General features: G+C 40.3%; 6 protein-coding genes and 2 non-coding genes across 8 annotated transcripts; all 8 read right to left on the bottom strand. All coding sequences in view use genetic code 12, as the record gives it.

Annotated features, from left to right (window-relative positions):
* Positions 1-530: 530 nt before the first annotated feature.
* Positions 531-4,481, bottom strand: RJT20DRAFT_128162 (uncharacterized protein). The gene has a single exon (XM_064917204.1). The coding sequence runs from the start codon at positions 4,149-4,151 to the stop codon at positions 678-680; it is 3,474 nt and encodes a 1,157-aa protein (XP_064774388.1). The 5' UTR covers positions 4,152-4,481; the 3' UTR covers positions 531-677.
* A 1,276-nt stretch (positions 4,482-5,757) lies between these two features.
* On the bottom strand, positions 5,758-7,379 carry RJT20DRAFT_128160 (putative serine/threonine protein kinase). Its single transcript, XM_064917203.1, has one exon. It carries the CDS (start codon positions 7,136-7,138, stop codon positions 5,795-5,797), a length of 1,344 nt encoding a protein of 447 aa, XP_064774387.1. The 5' UTR covers positions 7,139-7,379; the 3' UTR covers positions 5,758-5,794.
* Positions 7,380-7,557: 178 nt separating this feature from the next.
* AGE1 (Age1p) lies at positions 7,558-10,458 on the bottom strand (the record flags this gene model as incomplete). The annotated part of the gene is made up of 1 exon (XM_064921582.1): positions 7,558-10,458. The coding sequence occupies one exon, from the start codon at positions 10,456-10,458 to the stop codon at positions 7,558-7,560; it is 2,901 nt and encodes a 966-aa protein (XP_064774386.1).
* A 937-nt stretch (positions 10,459-11,395) lies between these two features.
* Positions 11,396-11,485, bottom strand: RJT20DRAFT_t76. Its single transcript has one exon. It is a non-coding gene; the product is annotated as a tRNA-Phe (tRNA).
* A 13-nt stretch (positions 11,486-11,498) lies between these two features.
* On the bottom strand, positions 11,499-11,571 carry RJT20DRAFT_t75. The gene has a single exon. It is a non-coding gene; the product is annotated as a tRNA-Arg (tRNA).
* Positions 11,572-11,699: 128 nt separating this feature from the next.
* RJT20DRAFT_43602 (uncharacterized protein) lies at positions 11,700-12,994 on the bottom strand. The gene has a single exon (XM_064920142.1). It carries the CDS (start codon positions 12,894-12,896, stop codon positions 11,904-11,906), a length of 993 nt encoding a protein of 330 aa, XP_064774385.1. The 5' UTR covers positions 12,897-12,994; the 3' UTR covers positions 11,700-11,903.
* Positions 12,995-13,356: 362 nt separating this feature from the next.
* RJT20DRAFT_43480 (carbon-nitrogen hydrolase family protein) lies at positions 13,357-14,531 on the bottom strand. Its single transcript, XM_064920138.1, has one exon. It carries the CDS (start codon positions 14,370-14,372, stop codon positions 13,449-13,451), a length of 924 nt encoding a protein of 307 aa, XP_064774384.1. The 5' UTR covers positions 14,373-14,531; the 3' UTR covers positions 13,357-13,448.
* A 159-nt stretch (positions 14,532-14,690) lies between these two features.
* Positions 14,691-17,175, bottom strand: RJT20DRAFT_150430 (uncharacterized protein; the record flags this gene model as incomplete). Its single annotated transcript, XM_064919024.1, has 2 exons — positions 14,996-17,175; positions 14,691-14,932 (listed from the first exon to the last, which is right to left on the bottom strand). The coding sequence occupies exons 1-2, from the start codon at positions 16,710-16,712 to the stop codon at positions 14,691-14,693; spliced, it is 1,959 nt and encodes a 652-aa protein (XP_064774383.1). The 5' UTR covers positions 16,713-17,175.
* Positions 17,176-17,701: the final 526 nt, after the last annotated feature.

The following is a 17,701-nucleotide window of genomic DNA, read 5'->3' as shown; positions in this document are numbered from 1 at the left end:
TCATACATATTCGAAAGATGTTTAACAGAACGGGCAACCCGTGTGCAATACTACCTATTCTGAGTACAATACGCAATCAAACCAAAATTTTAACATAGCAATCAAAAATTACCTTGCCATTTCCCCGCGCATCTTAAGGTAGCGAACTATAACTATACAACCCAAACCTTTAAACCTATTGTATATACGGTAATCTTCCTCACCACACAGTAGTTCACAGGTTTGCTGAAAAAAATGGAACCGCCGGAACAATGTAGCACCCTTTCATATGCTCGCTACGAAGAGAATGCGCAGGAAGGTTCCAAAAAGGCTTTTGCATTTGGCAACCGATCGTATGTGGTTGCAAAGTGGAGACAAATAAACTATGTTAGTCCGTTACGAGTGCCCGTATTTGCTGATCACTGATATTAAGAATGTTTTCAAGATTGTTAACTTGTACTTGGAGACTACGTTATTGTACACTTATAATGGTGTTCGGATAACACAATATATATTCTTATATATAGACGGGTATATCCGTAAATCAATGAATGAACTTTAACAAATGAATTAATGATGTATTGTACAATGCATGCTGAAAGAAACTAATTTACAATATGAGAACAAATAACAATCCGAGTAATAAATAGGCCGGGGAATGAACTGAATAGTAATAATAATGGATATGACGAAATCAACTACTTCTTTTTAGGCTTGTATATGCTTACAGGGGTATTGATAGGGAACCTATGGATTCCAGTACCTTGCTTGATTGTTTTACCCAGTTGAATCGACTTGGAGTCCTTGGAAGGATCATACTCTAAAATGGGCCCAAACTTGATCTCCTTTGGCTTAAAATTTTCCTTATTAGACTCTTTGGCGACCAGTCCGGAGCTTCTGCTTCTAACCAACTGAGGGTTAGAGACACCAGGCCTTTGTGATACATTAACAGGAGCTCTGGAAACAAATTGAATCTGCTGTTGTAAAGGTTGTGCAGGAGTTTGCTGCTGAGCAGCTCTGATTTGGGGGTTCTGGGGGATGAAAAACTGAGTCTGAGATGCTGGAGCAGAGTTAATGTTGGAGTTGTGATACATGTATTGCTGAGTTTGCTGTACCTGTTGATATTGCTGCTGAAGTTGCTGCTGAAGTTGCATTTGAAGTTGTTGGTTTTGTTGCTGTTGAGTTTGTTGTTGAAGTTGTTGTGATTGTTGTTGGAACTGCTGCTGAACATGTTGCTGAAGTGGCTGCAGCTGTTGTGGTATCTGTTGAATCTGCTTCTGCACAGCTGCTATGGTAGGTTGTTGGTTTTGTTGTTGCTGCGGTAAGAAAACTTGTGGATCTGGTCTCCGCATGTCAAACTGTCTATGAACCAGCATAAATTGCTCTTGTACGTTAGGATGTAAGGTATTGAATGGTACAAATCCGTTACCTAAGTTGACCATAAACGGCTGTTGAGAAGGTGGAACAACTTGAGAGTTCGAGAAGTTGGAAATTCCAGCACCTTCGATTGTAGGAACAACACTATTGTTGGTGCTAGGTTCAATGGTAAACAGTTGAGAAGGAGGCAACATCACAGAATTGGGAGCTGTGCTAGCTTTCACGAAATTAATGTTACTGTTGGAACGATTAAAGTCTTCAAGTAAATTCTCAGTAATTTGCTCAAGTAATGAGCTATTGTTATTAACGCCTTTCTTCTTATCATCCACGACTTGCAAATTAGTAGAGATATCTGGAATTTGAGTGCTTTGGACCAGCCTAATCGGTTCTTGTTGCTTTAACAAATTCTGATTAAACTTCTGAACAATTTCAGCGTTATAAATTGGCGCTGAAACAGGACTTTGATTCATGGCAAGGTTCTTACCTGCGATGTTGGCCTTGTTCACATCTATTGTAAGAACGCTTCCTCTCCGTATGGGTGAGTCATCATTGATGCTAGATTTTGGAGATGGCTTATAAGGCGACGAATCAGCCATTACGGTCTCATTGTCGTCCTCTTCAGCAAGATTACCTTGAACTGCAAGATGATTCTCTCTAGGAACGTCTAATTTTGTTCCTTCCACAAGCTTAACCATATTTATATGCGTACCGGTGTTTGCGCCCAGAGTGCTAAATGAAACTTCATGAATGAAATAGGAGTAGATATTCGAGTTTTTTGGATCAAAAGCAGCTAATTCATTGTTGTTCTTATACATCACCTGAGCAATTCTCAAGCTATCTCCCTCCTTGTTACTCGTTCCATTGATTAGGAAATTTAAGTACCCAGCAAAAAAGTTCTTCAAGAATGGAAATTGGAGGTTGTAAGTCTTATTGCTCAAATTATAGTAAGCATTAAGAGCTTCCACATTCTCAAGCAAAACTTGCTTGGTCTTGCTATTATATACTTTAGTATAACACTTCCAAGCCAACATTGACAGTCTAGTTTCGGACGTTCCCTGTACGCTGATTTTAGAATAAGAGTCAAGCGCCCCATGCAAAAGATTCAAAGGCAGTGATTGTGTGTCGCCATGTACCTGACTAGTGAATGGCAGAATTGGTGTTGAGGTAACGAGGTCCCTGTTGTTGAGATTCAAATTAAGTTCATGAGACAAAATCCATACTGGGACTGCCTCCTGTCTCAACTTATCTACTATTTTAACGGTATCATCTCCTCCGTATTTTGTTTGGAAGTTATCAGTGGACATTGAAGTAGAGGTGATGTTGTTCAACGAAGAAAATACGTGGTTGTCATTAGGGCTCGTGCTTTTAAAAGCAATCTTGAACTCCTGGGGATGCATCGAATACTTAACATGATCATCAAGTGATAAGCAGTCATCCGGTGGAGAAGCCAATAAAATATCCAATTCATGGTCGATAATTTCGTTGGTTGCAACAGAGTCGAGATGAGAGCTAGAGTTAGAAGCCATCAAACTTTCCAATGGGGTCAGGATTAAATCGTCGATCTCGTCATTGATACACGACTCAAATGTTGGAATGCCCTGTGGTGTTTTGTTAGATGACTTGTTCTTGTCCAACTTCTTCAATTTGGATAAGCGGAATAAGCGTGAAGAAATCTGCTTTGACGTTCTCAAAATACCCGTCTTGTTCAAAAGCATTCTGGACAATACCTTGTTTTGAGAAGTATGCTTCAAAATAGAGCTGGAATTGTAGCCAGCGTGATTTTCTCTGAAATCCCTGTATTTTAAGTAAGACTTAATAAGAACATCATCTAATTCAGCATACCAAACCTTATCACCACTGTCACCAATAGAATCCACACTTTGCTTTCTGCGAGGAAGTGGTGAATCCATAGCCGAATCTATTTGAGAGGCTATGGAATTATTAGGAGAGTCTGTAACAGAATTGGAGGACATCAACTTTCTCCGTTTTATGCTTTTTGTGACTGTCATCTCCAATTTTGAAGGGCTATGCTCCTTACCCAACGCCTCGATCTTAGGTTTTATAGAGACCAATGGAGGGGCTGACTGCAATTTATTGGGACTAGCTTTGTTCTCGATGCTTGCAGTGAGATCGGTGGACGATGCGTTGCCGCTTCTGTTGCCGATGTCGATATTAATGCTGTCATTAGTGTTGTTGTGATTGTTGGTATTCTTATGTGAGAGGAGAAGCTTGTCTGGTGTCAAGAACGTATTATTGTCGTCGCTATTGTTGTTGTTATTGTTCTTTACGCCATGTTCGTGTTTACTCGAATCTTCTTCTTCGTATATCGAAGTCAACAGCGTCAAGTTATGCAGCTGTGAATGAGAATCATTCTCAAGAGACGACCAAAGATCAAGATCGTCTTCCTGTGTGCGTATGGAGTCATCATGATGAGCGTCATCATCACTATTAGTGTTGCTTTTCTGTTGTGCTCTAGTCAAAGAGTCTATAAATTTGTTGAACTTGCTAGGAGTCCTTGTCAATCCCCTGGGACTGAAAGTCTTCATCTTGTCGTTCTCAGTCAACTTCCGATTCATCACACGGTTCAAGTTATTGGATGCATTGAAGAACTTATGTGGTGAGACCAGTTGGAGGGGAGACTGGAACAGAAATGAGGGCAGGAAGCTAAGTCCGAATGTGAACGAAGGGGTCATGTTGGTCTTGTGGTAGCTGGACAACCCCTGATTGTTGGTAGTGCTATTGGCCGTGGACGAACCCCTCGGAGTGTGAGGTATCTCCAACTGATTGTTGGACATGATAAACGAGTGTCAAATGCAAATCGATGAGAGGAATGGAGATGTAATTGTAGCTATAATTGCTGGGCGGTAAAAGATGGATAAGAAGGGAATGCCACTGTTTCAACTGCTAATGATTTGCTGCTTTTATGGAATGACAGTAGTCCAGTGGGTATTGAGATTGATTTATTAGTGTCTATGCTCAGTTCGTTCTAATCGAAGTTATCACTTCTCTCTGTAATCTTCTCCCTTTCTCTAACTAAAATCCCTGTGTTTTCTTGCTTTGGCTCTACTAGCAAACAGGTTCCATTAAATAAAAAGGCTGCTTTCTCATTTTTAGTATACAACACGAAAAGTCGCATTTGATTTACAAAACGCGCTTTTCGATTTTTGGTGTTCCAATTTTTGCCGTGACAGGAGACTGACAGGGGAAGAAAGACGGGGACAAGTGAAACAATGAGCGAGGATGGAGCGAGCAGGAGGGCAGAATTAGGGACCGATTTTTTCAAGGTGCGGAAAAGTGTTGGACGGTTCTGTGCTACGGGAGAGAGGAAAGAGAGGAAAGAGAGGGAAGAGGGAAAAACGAGATGTCTTGGTATGGAAAGAAGATGAACAAGAAACGAGAAGATTTCTTTTTTTGAGGGGATCGGACAACAAGACAAGAGTTAGTATGTATTATTATTATTAGTAGTAGTAGTAGTAGTAGCACTAGTAATGGTGTGAATTGAAGTGAAGTGATGTGAGTTCAAGTGTGGTGTCATGGCGGCATCAAAGTTGGTCTTGGTATGTTTTGTAACAATATTAGCACAACGACAACGTGAACAGACTCCCAATTTTTTTCCACTATGTAGCATAATTTTCAGGTGAACCATGTAGTATCCCCCCCCCATTTCGTACCTTTCGTACATTTCATAAATTATGCTCTGCGTGGTGTGCGGTCTACTGTCATGAAGCCGACCGCTGTCGGATGAACTATCGCGTGTGCCTAATTTGGCTTCCTTTACTACCAGAACAATCGACTCCTCCCCTCGCTACGTACCTGTATCCTGGTGTCTCCTCTCGGTTCAAGGAGGGGGACCCTGTAGTAACAACGGATCCTGCCACAAAGCTACTGCGGTTCGGAAAATAGCTGCAAGAACCAGAAGGTTTCACAGTACGGAGAAATTCATCATTGCTGTTGGTTATAGTGCATCAACAAATTCGTGTATCGAAAAAGATCTACGGATCAAGACCGAGACAAATCGGTCGGTCACTGCCCTCTTTTTTTCAATTTCATCTCGACACGGATCCTTCCAAGCACACCGAACTACCGCGACTTGGATTTTAACTAAAACATGTGTGGTTGAGATCAGGCCCCAAGTCGACAATGATATTCAAGTTTACGAAATCTAGAAAATATGTGGTTTTGATAGTTGCATGGTAAGTCACTAATGTAGAGAGTGTTATCGGATTTATTCTGTGCGTCACAGTTCGTTAGTGTAGGTTTGAATCATATATTCCCTCTTTGTTTACTACATTAATGGGTGCAAACACGTATGTAGCTTGCACCCATTGAAAAGCTCTGGGCGTATAGGTAGAAGCGAAGACTTCATAATAATCTCGATATTAGATCAGGCCACACAGCTACATGGTTAGAATTAGTGATAACTAAACTGTATTTTACCCTAGATAAGATGACAGAGTTCTTCTACAATAGCCTCACATAAGCCGGGTTGTTCATTTTCGAACTCAAGCAAACTCGAAAGCAAAGTCTCCACAGTCCGCTTAGCAGATTCAGTCTTACTTCGATGATAAACTTGTTCAATGCAATAAAACAATACTTCACCTTTCCTTGAAACATTCGAAGAAGCACTTTCTTGTGGCGAAGGTACTGTCTCAGGCGAACTTGGCAAAAGAGCAGAATTTAGAGGCGACAGCTCAGGCAATTGAGGACTTGGGCGGACATTAGAATTAGCCTTTGATTTACCTTTGCTTGTTGCTCCAACGGTGATTCGATCGATCGGCCCATCTCTGACACTATTAAAGTCCCACTTGATTTCATTTTCTCCCTTTTTCAGAAAATTTACCGTATTAATCAACTTATGTCTAGGCTTTCTAAATTTACCTCTTATCTCTGATGCAGTATTTCTATCAGATATGAGTCTAATTAGCATGTTCTGAACCGTATCTCCATGATGATTGACCCTGCTGATAAACTGATGATGAAGAAGGTCTTTTGCCCTTGGTCTCGCTTTTGGATCCTTAATCAAACAGTACTTCACAAAGTCTTTGATATTATCACTGTAGTTGATTCCAACTAAAATTGGCGGACGCTTCTTAGGTATTTCGAATATTATCTTCATAGGGTCGTATTGCGATAACGGAGGAGAGCCTGTTACCAATTCAATGGTGGTAATACCTGCTGACCAAATATCAGCCTTTTCATTGTATCCCCCATCGGAGCTACTCTTTCCTCTTGTAATGACTTCTGGTGCCATCCAAAATGGAGTGCCGACAAACGTGTTCCTCTTCAACCTAGTCATAGTGATCTCTCCACTGACTCCAAAGTCGGCAAGTTTGATTTCTCCATTATCAGTTAGTAAGATGTTAGCCAGTTTGATGTCCCTATGCACCTTGTTTTCTGAGTGGAGGTAATTCAATCCTTTCAAAACGTCCCTAATTATGTATGCTACTAGATCCTCCGGAAACTTCTTGTAATGTCTTAAGAGATCGGCACATGATCCTCCACCACAATATTCCATTACGATGAACATATTGTAGTCATGAACAAAGCTTTCATAGTAGTTGGTGATATGGCGATTTCTTAACCGGGAAAGGAATTGGATTTCTTGGGTAAACATCTTAACTTCATCTGTTGAATCATCAAGGTTAACGACTTTAATAGCCACTACTTTGGACGTTGTAAGGTTAATGGACTTGTAAACATCTCCAAAATTTCCCTTGCCTATACATTGTACCAATTCATAGTTCTCAATGGTGGCAGGTAAAGATTGAGAAACCTCCGCCATTGGTGCCAAACGGATGGCAGATACTATTCGGATGACACTAGTAGTAGCCACACACTTTGATAAGTGCCGTCCAGCTAATTATCTCCTCTTTTGGCCAATTCACTATGGGTTCACAAAAACTCTGTCACTGTAGCTGCAAATTATGCCGCCATGAGAATCCAAAACCACAAAAGGATTTTTTTTCGCATCCACAGGAAAAAGGGGGTAGAGACATTTTACGAACTTTTTAGTACTATGTGATGATCTTTGGGTAAGCGTATTATTTAATATGGTATATAGGTTATAGATTAGGTATGGCCAAAGATATACAAGTCGCGAATGGCTGTGAAAATAATATGAAATTATGTTAATCTGATGACATATAGTGAAACTAGTGTGAAACTAGTTTATTTTCACTAGTTCTCCAATCTGAGCATTATCTATGGAATTAGCACCCCGCCGCTGAGCTTCAAGCTTCTGATTTTCCAGTACTCGATAGCTTCCTGGGTCAATCCTATATCCTTTCTCAAGTCCTTAATATCGTCGATCTTGCAACCATTGAGAATTAGTAACTCTGAAATTATGAATAATTTCTTGGAACTACTAAGAATCAAATCGTCGTCTTTGATTTCAATGAACTTCCTCAAGGAGTACTCAAATAATGAAATGACTTGGTATTCTTGCTTGTTTGGAATATTAATTTGGATTCGGATATTGATATCCCCCCCACAGATTATGTTCCTCAAAACATCTGGGAGGTTTATCTGTTGAATTGACTTGATCAATTGGTTATTAATATCAGGAATAATGGATTTGTACTTCTTGATCAAATATTTCTTACGAATAAACTCTAACCTGGCTTCATCCGTAGCTGATGGGCCGATCTTTTCTCTGGGATGTAAGTTTTCCTCCAAGAACAAATTTACTTGGCAATTATTAATATACTTTAGGAGCTGCTCACTCTCATTTTCAAACTTGTCTAACTTCAAAGACCTGATCTTGGTTATATGGGATCCAATATTACGATGGCAAGACGCGCATTTAATACAGAAACATGCCAAGCAATTGATAGAGATCCATTCAACGGATTCTAATGATCCACAGTCCAAGCAAATATGATTATTGCTATTTGGGATCGACCTTACTAAATTCAAGTAATCTTTTTCTTCTGCAGGAAGTGGTTTGGAAGAAGTAATTGATATTGGAGAAATTGACCTATCCATACTTTGGCCTGGGATAACCGGCTTTTCAGACAAATCGGTAATGAGATTACTCAAGTCCTTTTTCATTGTTGTTGAGTTATTCTTCCCTTCCAATCTCGAGGTATTCACGAGTTGGCCCGCATTATAAAGAGCTTTAATCCATTTATTTCTTTCATCTTCATTAATGGCTTGGAACACATGCTTGGTACGCAGTGAGGTAACGATTTCGAAGCAATTCTGCCTCTTATCATAAGTTATTGGCTTGACACTGGATAAAACTATCTCAATCGGTTTATTAATAGGAGACTTACCACTCCTCCAATCTGAATACTCTTTCAATTGCCCATTGTTCAACACAACCCATTCTTTGTGCCATCCTTGTTTTCCCTGACCTCCTAATGTGTATAAAATTCCCGCCATTTCTGAGTTTTGATCGGCATTTATTGGAGGGGAGAGAGGAACGATATCATCTCCAGAAGGTTGAGAACTGCTAAAGACCAAGTCAAGATTGTCTTTATTAATTATGAATTCGTCAATATTGTTTGTAACAGAGCTTTCCAGACCAGATGAAGGCGACATAGGTGTGCCATTTGGCGCTGCATTATGGTTCAATTTGTTGTATTTAATGATATTGGTTAATTCCTCGTTAGACTGACACGCTTCTATCATTTGACGGAACTGATACTTCTCACTGTTAAATCTGAGCAATACATTGATGTAAATTTGGTAGTTCTCACCAATCAAGCTTTGGCTTAACTTGACATCCTTAAACTTTTCATAATCCAATAACTTTGGATTGCGTTCGTCGAATGGAAGGTTTATAAACTTGAAGAATCTTTCTGCCAATTGATTCGAGTATTGGTTATTAGTAATAGTATTCAAATGATTCAAATAATCGAACTTAGAGAGCTCAAAACTTTTTCTCTTCGCCAACAATTTCAGCTCTGGTCTGTCCTTTTCGTTCGAAAGGTACTTATTTAACCAAGAATAGTATTCTTTAGAATTGCTTTCGAATTGTTTCCTGTGCTGCAACAATTCATTGTGGTGATTTGACGATTGATTGGATGATGACGCGCTACCATCAGCCAAAGTATTGACCGATAAATTGAGAGCAATCTTCTGTAGTAATTTTTGGTCACAAACGTCCTTTAAGAAGAATCTCAAGTTCTTTTCGAACGGGTCAAAAAGTGACCTCAAACTCTTCTCGAATTCCTTAGGGAATCCGAATTGTGTAATAAGGCTATTGAACTGGAACTCGGTGCTGTTAAAGATCTCTACTAGTTTCAATTTAATGGACGTTAACTTCTTCAAAGCTAAGTCTAAAGCTCTCAATTCATCCAGAAGATTAGACACTGCCCTTCTATACAATGGCAACGAATTTTCGTACCTAGTCAATGCCTTTCTGAAATCTGGTCCGTCTTCAATATTAAAATTGAACTCTCTTTTGAAATCAATGAATTTGAAATGCTTTACTCTTAAATTCTCTTCATGTTTATGAGGCTCTTTTGTGTGTATAACAGGACTTGGTGGTAGTGGCTTCGAATACTTGTCCACCCAAATACTGAACTTAAGCAAATGACTGTATTCATTGGTGGTAGTGTCGAGCTCCCACAATGACACATTCAATTTGTCGTCGTTGATTCTTTTCTTGTCAAAAACATCGTTTATTATCAATCTCTGTGGCTCTGGGATGCTTGGATCCACGGGTAGGTTGGAATAGTCTATCTTCGATATTTCTATCTCGGAATGGTAGCTTTCGTAAAGCACATGTTTCAACTCTTCTATGTTGTCATTGTCCGAGACGGATTTTACAATAACCAAGGACTTTGACAAGAAATTCTCTGTAGGTGTGATGACTACATTCAATTTCAACTTGTGGAACTCGGGACTGAACCGTATAAGTAAAGGTGTCGTTGTTTTATCATTGATACTGGGGTTTTGAATGAAGTTAACTAGTTCTGGAACAACTTGCTGGTTCTGAGTTAATATCTTGTTCACCGATGTGACATGTTTCTTGTCGTCTAGCGTGAGCACATATCTGGTGCTATCTGTTTCATTTGTTAAGATTAACCTGTGCAAGGAAACGCTACTGGTGGCAGATTCGAAGTAGGGAAATGATATTTGAGACAATTGGTCCATGACTTGGGAGAATTTCTGGAGTGATTCCTAAAGCTCCAAGGATTGTTTGTGTATTATTGTATTAGTTTATAAGTGTATAAGTGTATTAGGCGTTACAAATTGGTTGAGAAAAGGACCCATGTTAACATTCACTTTTCAGTGGCCTGCTCCTGGTACCACTAAATAAGGATTAGTGATGGTTTTTAGTTTTTCCACTGTGACGTTACTGGGTAATCGCATTGAGCCAGCCATTTTTCCCCCTACTTGTGGCGAGGATGTCACTGGGCCGTGGCTACAGGTGATAGAGTGCGATAGGATGAGAGAAGTAAGATAGCCAGAGAAAGCGCAATACTGGCTACGACAAGGGGTTCCAAGACAAATGACTGACGGACTGATAAGAACATGGATGCATACCACTTCGTAACGTGTACGTGGGCCGACTTTATGCCTAGACATAACCACGAGACAGTGCGATGTAACCCATCGTACTAGTTCTTGTCATGCTGGCGTCGTATTTTACCTTGCCGTGCCAGGCGATCTCAGTTGGCTGCTGACCGATTTGATCACATTAATCGCTTGAGCTTTGAGATCGCTCTCTGGTCCAGATTAGTCCTATCGTCATGCGAATCTGAGCTCGAACCGCTCTTCACTCAAACACAGGTGATAACCAGCAGATTAAGCGAGTTGCTGTGATCTGCAGCTGACGAAGGCTTGAATTACGCACTGTTACGACTACCATGTTGACAGCTGCAACGTGAGATCATAGGTATTTTTTTGACAGCGCCTTCGTATAAGAAAAAAAAAAGTGTATGCGGTGAGGAAGTCGTCGCTATACGATGCAACAAAAAGACTGCAAAAAAACAGATGCATTATATACGATAAGATATGCTCAAAGCGCAAACAGGGGTTGATTTAAGATGCTTTCTTACATTGCAAGGGCTGAAAGTGCAAAAAAGTATGCGATTTCTGTGGATCGAACACAGGACCTTCAGATTAACTGTGACTGAATCTCTTCAGTCTGACGCTCTCCCAACTGAGCTAAAACCGCATGGTAGAAATGGAACCCACGGCGGGAGTCGAACCCGCAATCTTTTGATTAGAAGTCAAACGCGTTAACCATTACGCTACGCAGGCATTTGTTGCAAAAAATAACATGTGATTTTTCAGCAGGACTAAAATCACGTTATTAATCACGTGACCGAAAAAAGCAAAAAGAAGTGAAACATATACCCCCTTTTTAATATATGTATTACCCCTTAAGGAAATGGGGTGTTTATTTATCTCGTTATTTACTTTCTTAATTGTTTTAAGAAGACTTTAAGGCACTATGTAGAACATCAGGAACAAATTACAGCGGAAAGAGGTTGATCTTTAACTCGTATGCTATGAATAGGAACTGTAATAATGATATCTCTGTACCATATTATTGAAGACGCCGGATTTGGTGTTTCTTGGTGACAAGATTCCTATATGAAATTGTTCTCTTTAATGATTTCCCATCTACTGTAAATTTGCAAGCTCTTCCCGTTAACAATATGGGAATGAACCAGGTGTTGTCCAAGTACCAAGCGATCATTTTTGCTTATTTTGAATCTCAAATCCGTCCTTAGTAGCAAGATAACATACTTCTCGTCTGTCTTCAAATCTTTCACCAAGGCTGAATCTATAAACTTTCCGATCCTACTAGAGGATTCTATAACATGCGTTGGCCGGACATTCGGCTTCTTTACATATCTTGAATGTGCGAGCTGCGTAGCAATACCCTCATTAGGACTTTTGAAGGGGGTAAGAGATGATGGTTGGACTTTCTTGTGGATCATTGTATTTGTATCTGGTATAAGCTGTTGCGTTCCGAACTGCTCCAGTATATCCGGTATATCTTTGGACTCAGCAATGTAGTCATATCTGTTATTCTTAAACCATTCTATGAAACCCCGCAAATGTCTTTGTGATTGTTGTAAGAAATGAAACTTCTGCCGTGAAGGCATATTATTCATAACATGGAGCATTTCATTAGTGATTTGACTGTACCTGTTTAAGCCAAGTCTGGCATTTACAGAGAGATCTAGGCTCCGATAGGTAGGCTTCAACTTCGAAATAGGAATGGATATGTCAGCTTCAGGTAATCGTATTGGAAGTTTCCGTCTATGTACATTCAATAACAACTTCTTCAATTCATGCCGAGGAGCACCGTGTTGATTGGTCGGCACCAGTTGTCGTTGCATATGTACATTGTTAACAATCGGCTGCTTTTTGTCACCAATATTTATCTGAGATCGACTAATATTTACTGGTATGTCACCTAAAGGTCTTCTGGATCCGTTGTGAGTAGTCTGGCTCGAGCCTGATGCTATAACCAATCGCTTCTCCTTCTTCATTCTTTTGATATTTGCCTCAGACTGTGTCCGGTGCAACTCAAAGGGATCCTCTACGAACCTCTTTTTATAGTTTCTGGTCATCACTTTATCACTATGGCTATTATAAACTCACCGATTTACACCTAGAAATAACGATATCAATGCTAAATAACAAATGCTAAATAACAAATGCTGCAACTTTCATGTTCCATAACCAACTGTGATTTCAGCAGCGGTTTTCGGCGCGTTGTTGCTAAATAAAAGGTAAACTTTAAAACTGCACATAAACAATACATTTTCAATGGCCGCAAAATACGGCATTCGGTGATGGCTCACTCTCTAGACGTACGACGATTGTGTCTTTGTCGTATTGTACAGGGGAAGAAAAGGTTGTTTGGTTCATTTTACAACTAATTCTTTCATGTGAAGTAATTTACAGGTGGTTAAGTTGTCAAGTTGTTAATTCGTAATATTTTGAAGTATCGTCCTGTCTCATCCTGCTATACGGTAACTTGTATATATTATCTCATCATTTGTACGCCCTCTAAAAAAAAGGGTGCGCCTTGATTCACGGGGTTTGAAATATAAAAAGGGGGGTGCTAAAGAAAAGGGGGGGTTTTAGAGATAGAGGAGTGGTTCTGATGTGATCCCTCTCTAGTTGAAGGTGACGCCAGGCTTTGCTCTTTCATCAACAGTTAACTGGAAGATATCACCTCTCAGATAATGGCCAACAGGATCAAAGTCGTATCTTGCTTCAATGATGGTGTCCAAATCGATTTCAGCAGTCAAGAGACCTTCTGTTCCCCTTAATGGCCCTGCAATGATATCTCCGTATGGATTGACAATAACAGACCCACCATTGATAGCGTTCTTATCCTTGGGCCACCCAGGCATGCTCAAGTTGGCTACCTCTGGAGTGGGTAAGAATTGAACAGCAGACACCGCGAAGAGTCTACCTTCATTACCGATTGTTCTGATCAAAGAAGTCCAACCATCTCTATCGTCCACAGTAGGAGCTGTGTAAATATGGATTCCCTTGGCGTAAAAGGAAGCTCTCAACAAAGGCATGTAGTTTTCCCAGCAAATCGCTCCACCTACCTTACTTAAGCCATCAAATTCAGTTGTGAATAATGTAGACCCATCGCCTTGTCCCCAAATCAACCTCTCACTAGCAGTGGGCATGACCTTTCTATGCTTTCCAACATATCCCTTTACCCTATCAATGTAAACAGCTGTGCAATACAAAGTTGACCCAGCCCTCTCAATAACTCCAATAACAATCGAAGCTCCGACGCTGGCACTGAGAGAAGCCAATTGGTCCGTTTCTGGTCCTGGAACTTCAACTGCCCCCTTAAAATACTCAGCAAACTCTTGTCTTCCCTCTGGCAATCTGTAACCCAAGTGGGTACCAAAAGTCGATCCTTTAGGGTATCCACCCAAAATTGCTTCGGGAAGAACTACCAATTCCACTTTCTTTTCTTTCAATTCATCTTCGAACGATAAGATTTTGGCAAGTATAGCCTGGGTTCCTTTGGGGTCTGCTCCGATTTGCAATGCTGCGACAACGTGCTTGGTCATAGTTTATCTACTCTTCTTTCAGACAAAATAGCTACCTTTCTGTGATATTTCTCAACAGGGCCCGATCTCGTACAAATATCTCCAAGAAGAAGAACTGGATAAGCATTGTACAACTTTCAATAACTCACTAATTGTGGAGTAAGTGAAAAATTGCGAAATCGATATAACCAAACCCCATACCCCCATATCAGGAAATCGCAGCCGTTACTGGATTGAGCTGCCGAGAAATAATATAGTTCGTATATGAGTTGAGTCGTGTCTATAAACAGATAGATAGAATATGCTAAAGTCATTATATGGTGTAAGAGATATAGTGGATCAACCTCTACTTTTTCTCCTTCCCAAGATATGGGACAAGAGTATGCGTCGTGTTGTTGTAGCGGGATCGGACGTTTTCGAGTTTTCGCTTGTGTCTGAAAGAGCCAATGCAGATATAGAGTCAAGATCGTCACTTTCATTAGAAAGTGACAACGGTGAATGAGGCATTGAAAAAGCTCCCCTCGAAATTGGCATGCCCCCCGTAGTAAAATGTTTGTGTAGCCCTTGACGTGAATTTCTCGCTGGATGTAGAAAGTCTATGGATCGGATTTCACTCAACGAATGTGGCGAATGTTCATCAATACTCTCAGGGTAAACTGGAGCGGGCTCATCAAGATTTAGCTCGTCTTCATTATTTTCAACTGCTTCATCGTAGGTTGGAACCTTACAAAGGGAATTCACATCAAGCTGCTTTGGTAGTGGAACACCATTGACAGCGAAATTAAGACTTTGTGGAAGCGTTACCTCATCAATAGGGTGGTCATAAGTTGTAAGATTCTCAGAGGATCCTGAACGGGAGTTTAGAGGCGAGACCGACGCGCTTTGACTGCGATATTGTTCTAAAGGTGATTGAAATGAGTTCAAATCATAAACCTTGTCGAACTGATGTTGTTGGTATAGCGGAGGAGCCGCATCAAGTCTATCTAAATCATTGTCTTCAATTTCACTGTCTTCACTATCATCTTCTGCTCCTATAACTGGGCTCTGGCCCCTTGAGCCTCTCCTCTTTTTCTTGAATATAACATCCATTGTATCATCGTCGTGAGTAAAGAAACCTGTGTCTGGTTCAATTTCGTAATGTCTTCCCAAAGCTTGCCCAACGTTGGCACTTATATAAACACATACTGGCAAGTTTGCCCGCAATTCACTCACATGTCCTTCTTTATTTGTTAACTGAACCGAGATTCTGAATCTGTGTTTTACTTGAATAATGCTATCCTTGACGTCACATGTTTGTGAGAGAGATTTTAAGTTCTCTGGAACTTTGTAGTGAGTATTTATAACCCATTTGTCTTCATCAAAACTTTCCTGGGGTGGAGTAGGCATGTGGTACTTACCCAAGACTTGTTCAAACTCAGGTGATCGCCCATCCGGATAAACAACGTGGTAATGTTGAATAATGGATCCTAGGAGTCTTCTGAGTTTCAAACCCTTGGCTAAGGGTACCATAGTCATATTGACTGCTATTCTCGAGCCTATGGCGATCCCCTTTTTTGGTAAATTCACATTGTATTCGATTTTGCCGGGCCATGTATTGTAAATATCTATGGCATCTGTTAAGTTAAAGTTCTGGGGATGCAAAGTTCTTATAATTCTTATATGTTTCGCTATGCTGAGGTCCTTTTCGAATTTTCCTCGTTCAATAGTACATTTGACCTTATATAACAATTTTCCACAAGTCAAACCTTCGACTGTCTCAGAAACATTTGTAGGCAAGAAGACTTTGAATGGAAGATTATAGTTTCCCTTTGGCAACAAAAATGAACTTGTGTTTGGATCAGCGTCTTTAAACGGTGTACCATCCACTCCGCTTGTTGGGAGCTGGTTTTCTTCAAATGTAACAGATCCTCTACGAGGAGAAATGACTCTGAACAAGCCTGATCCAGAACTCTCTGGCGGCCTGTCCCCGGAAGTCTGTGGTGGTGACGGGATTCCCTTACTTTTGAGAGAACTGACTTTGTAGTATGGCATGAACTTATCACCGTATCCACCGAAGAGAATCTCACCTTCGGGGCTTGTTAGGAGGTTCCTCCATTCAACTTTCAAGACACATAAGCGATCGAACACTTGGTCAATGATTGCTCCCGAAGGGCCACGGATGAAGAACTCGATATTGAATTCACCGATGAGAGTCAAGGTGACTCTTCGGACGTGGGTGTCTTCTGGAATGCTTAGTTTCACGGAGCCTTCGAAGGGAACGTTTTCACATTCGTATTCATTTCCACGGAGAAGAATAGTGTTCTTGTGGGGTGACTTAAGCCGTATGTCGAACAACGCTGGGTTGAGGGTATGTATGAACATAGCACCAGAGTGATTATAGTGATTATGTAGGGAGGCAGGGGGACGAGATCAGTTCTTTGAGGGTCCCGAGCTGCAATTTTCTATTTAGCAACGTGAGAGATGTAACAAGCGAGATTAAGGATTTGCGATAGACTTAACAAACGAGATATCTATAGCGATCGACTTAACAAACGAGATTAAGGATCTATAGCGAGATGCGAGTGAAAAATCCAATGTAAACCACTAGTTAAACTATGACAACTGACGGTTCACTCATAAAAGTAGACTTTCTCCATAGATAATCATCCAGCCGCAAATAACGTTATTAATGTCGGTGCTAATGACTACGGCAAAAATATATATGACTATGCCAAAACCTGTCACAACGGGAGAAACACAATGTCCAGCGATCAAACAATTATCATCAGTTCAACAGTCTTGCTGGGCCATGTGTAACCAAGGAAGAAACAGCTGATTCAAAAAAATGCGACTGTGATGTATATTCTTTTAGTTAAACTAAGGACCAAAGACCGGAAATGGTTCAGATAGAAACAACCCCAGAAAATACTTCCAATTATGTCTCCTATTAATTATTGGTAATATTAATTATTGTTAGTTAATGGTAATATTGTTAATTATTGTAAATTATTGGTAATACTGTAAGGTATTGGTAATATTGTAATATTGTAATATTGTTAATAGCTTGCACCAGTTATAGATTAATAGCATGATGCCTGACCGGAATTTCTTCATGCCACGCGGGAATTTATATATTATTAAACTTGGTCCACTCATTAGTGGTCGGAAATGGATAAATAGGGTGAACCCCAGAAAATATTTGGTCCGGAAGTCAGGAAGTTTGATTAAGGGGATTTTTTCACACCAAAGCCAAGAACTTTGTACGGAACAATAGGAGACAGAAGATGTTAATGCAATATTGACATAGCGAAAATTGTGTTCTTGACGCTTTCAATTGGAAGCTTCCCTCATATCTTTGATTATTGGCAAAA

Source organism: Scheffersomyces xylosifermentans (assembly GCF_036884685.1).
Source record: "Scheffersomyces xylosifermentans strain CBS 12540 chromosome Unknown RJT20scaffold_4, whole genome shotgun sequence".
Classification (NCBI taxonomy): Eukaryota; Fungi; Ascomycota; class Pichiomycetes; order Serinales; family Debaryomycetaceae; genus Scheffersomyces; species Scheffersomyces xylosifermentans.
The sequence above is the reverse complement of the archived record's forward strand: the minus strand, read 5'-3'. Positions and strand labels throughout refer to the sequence as shown.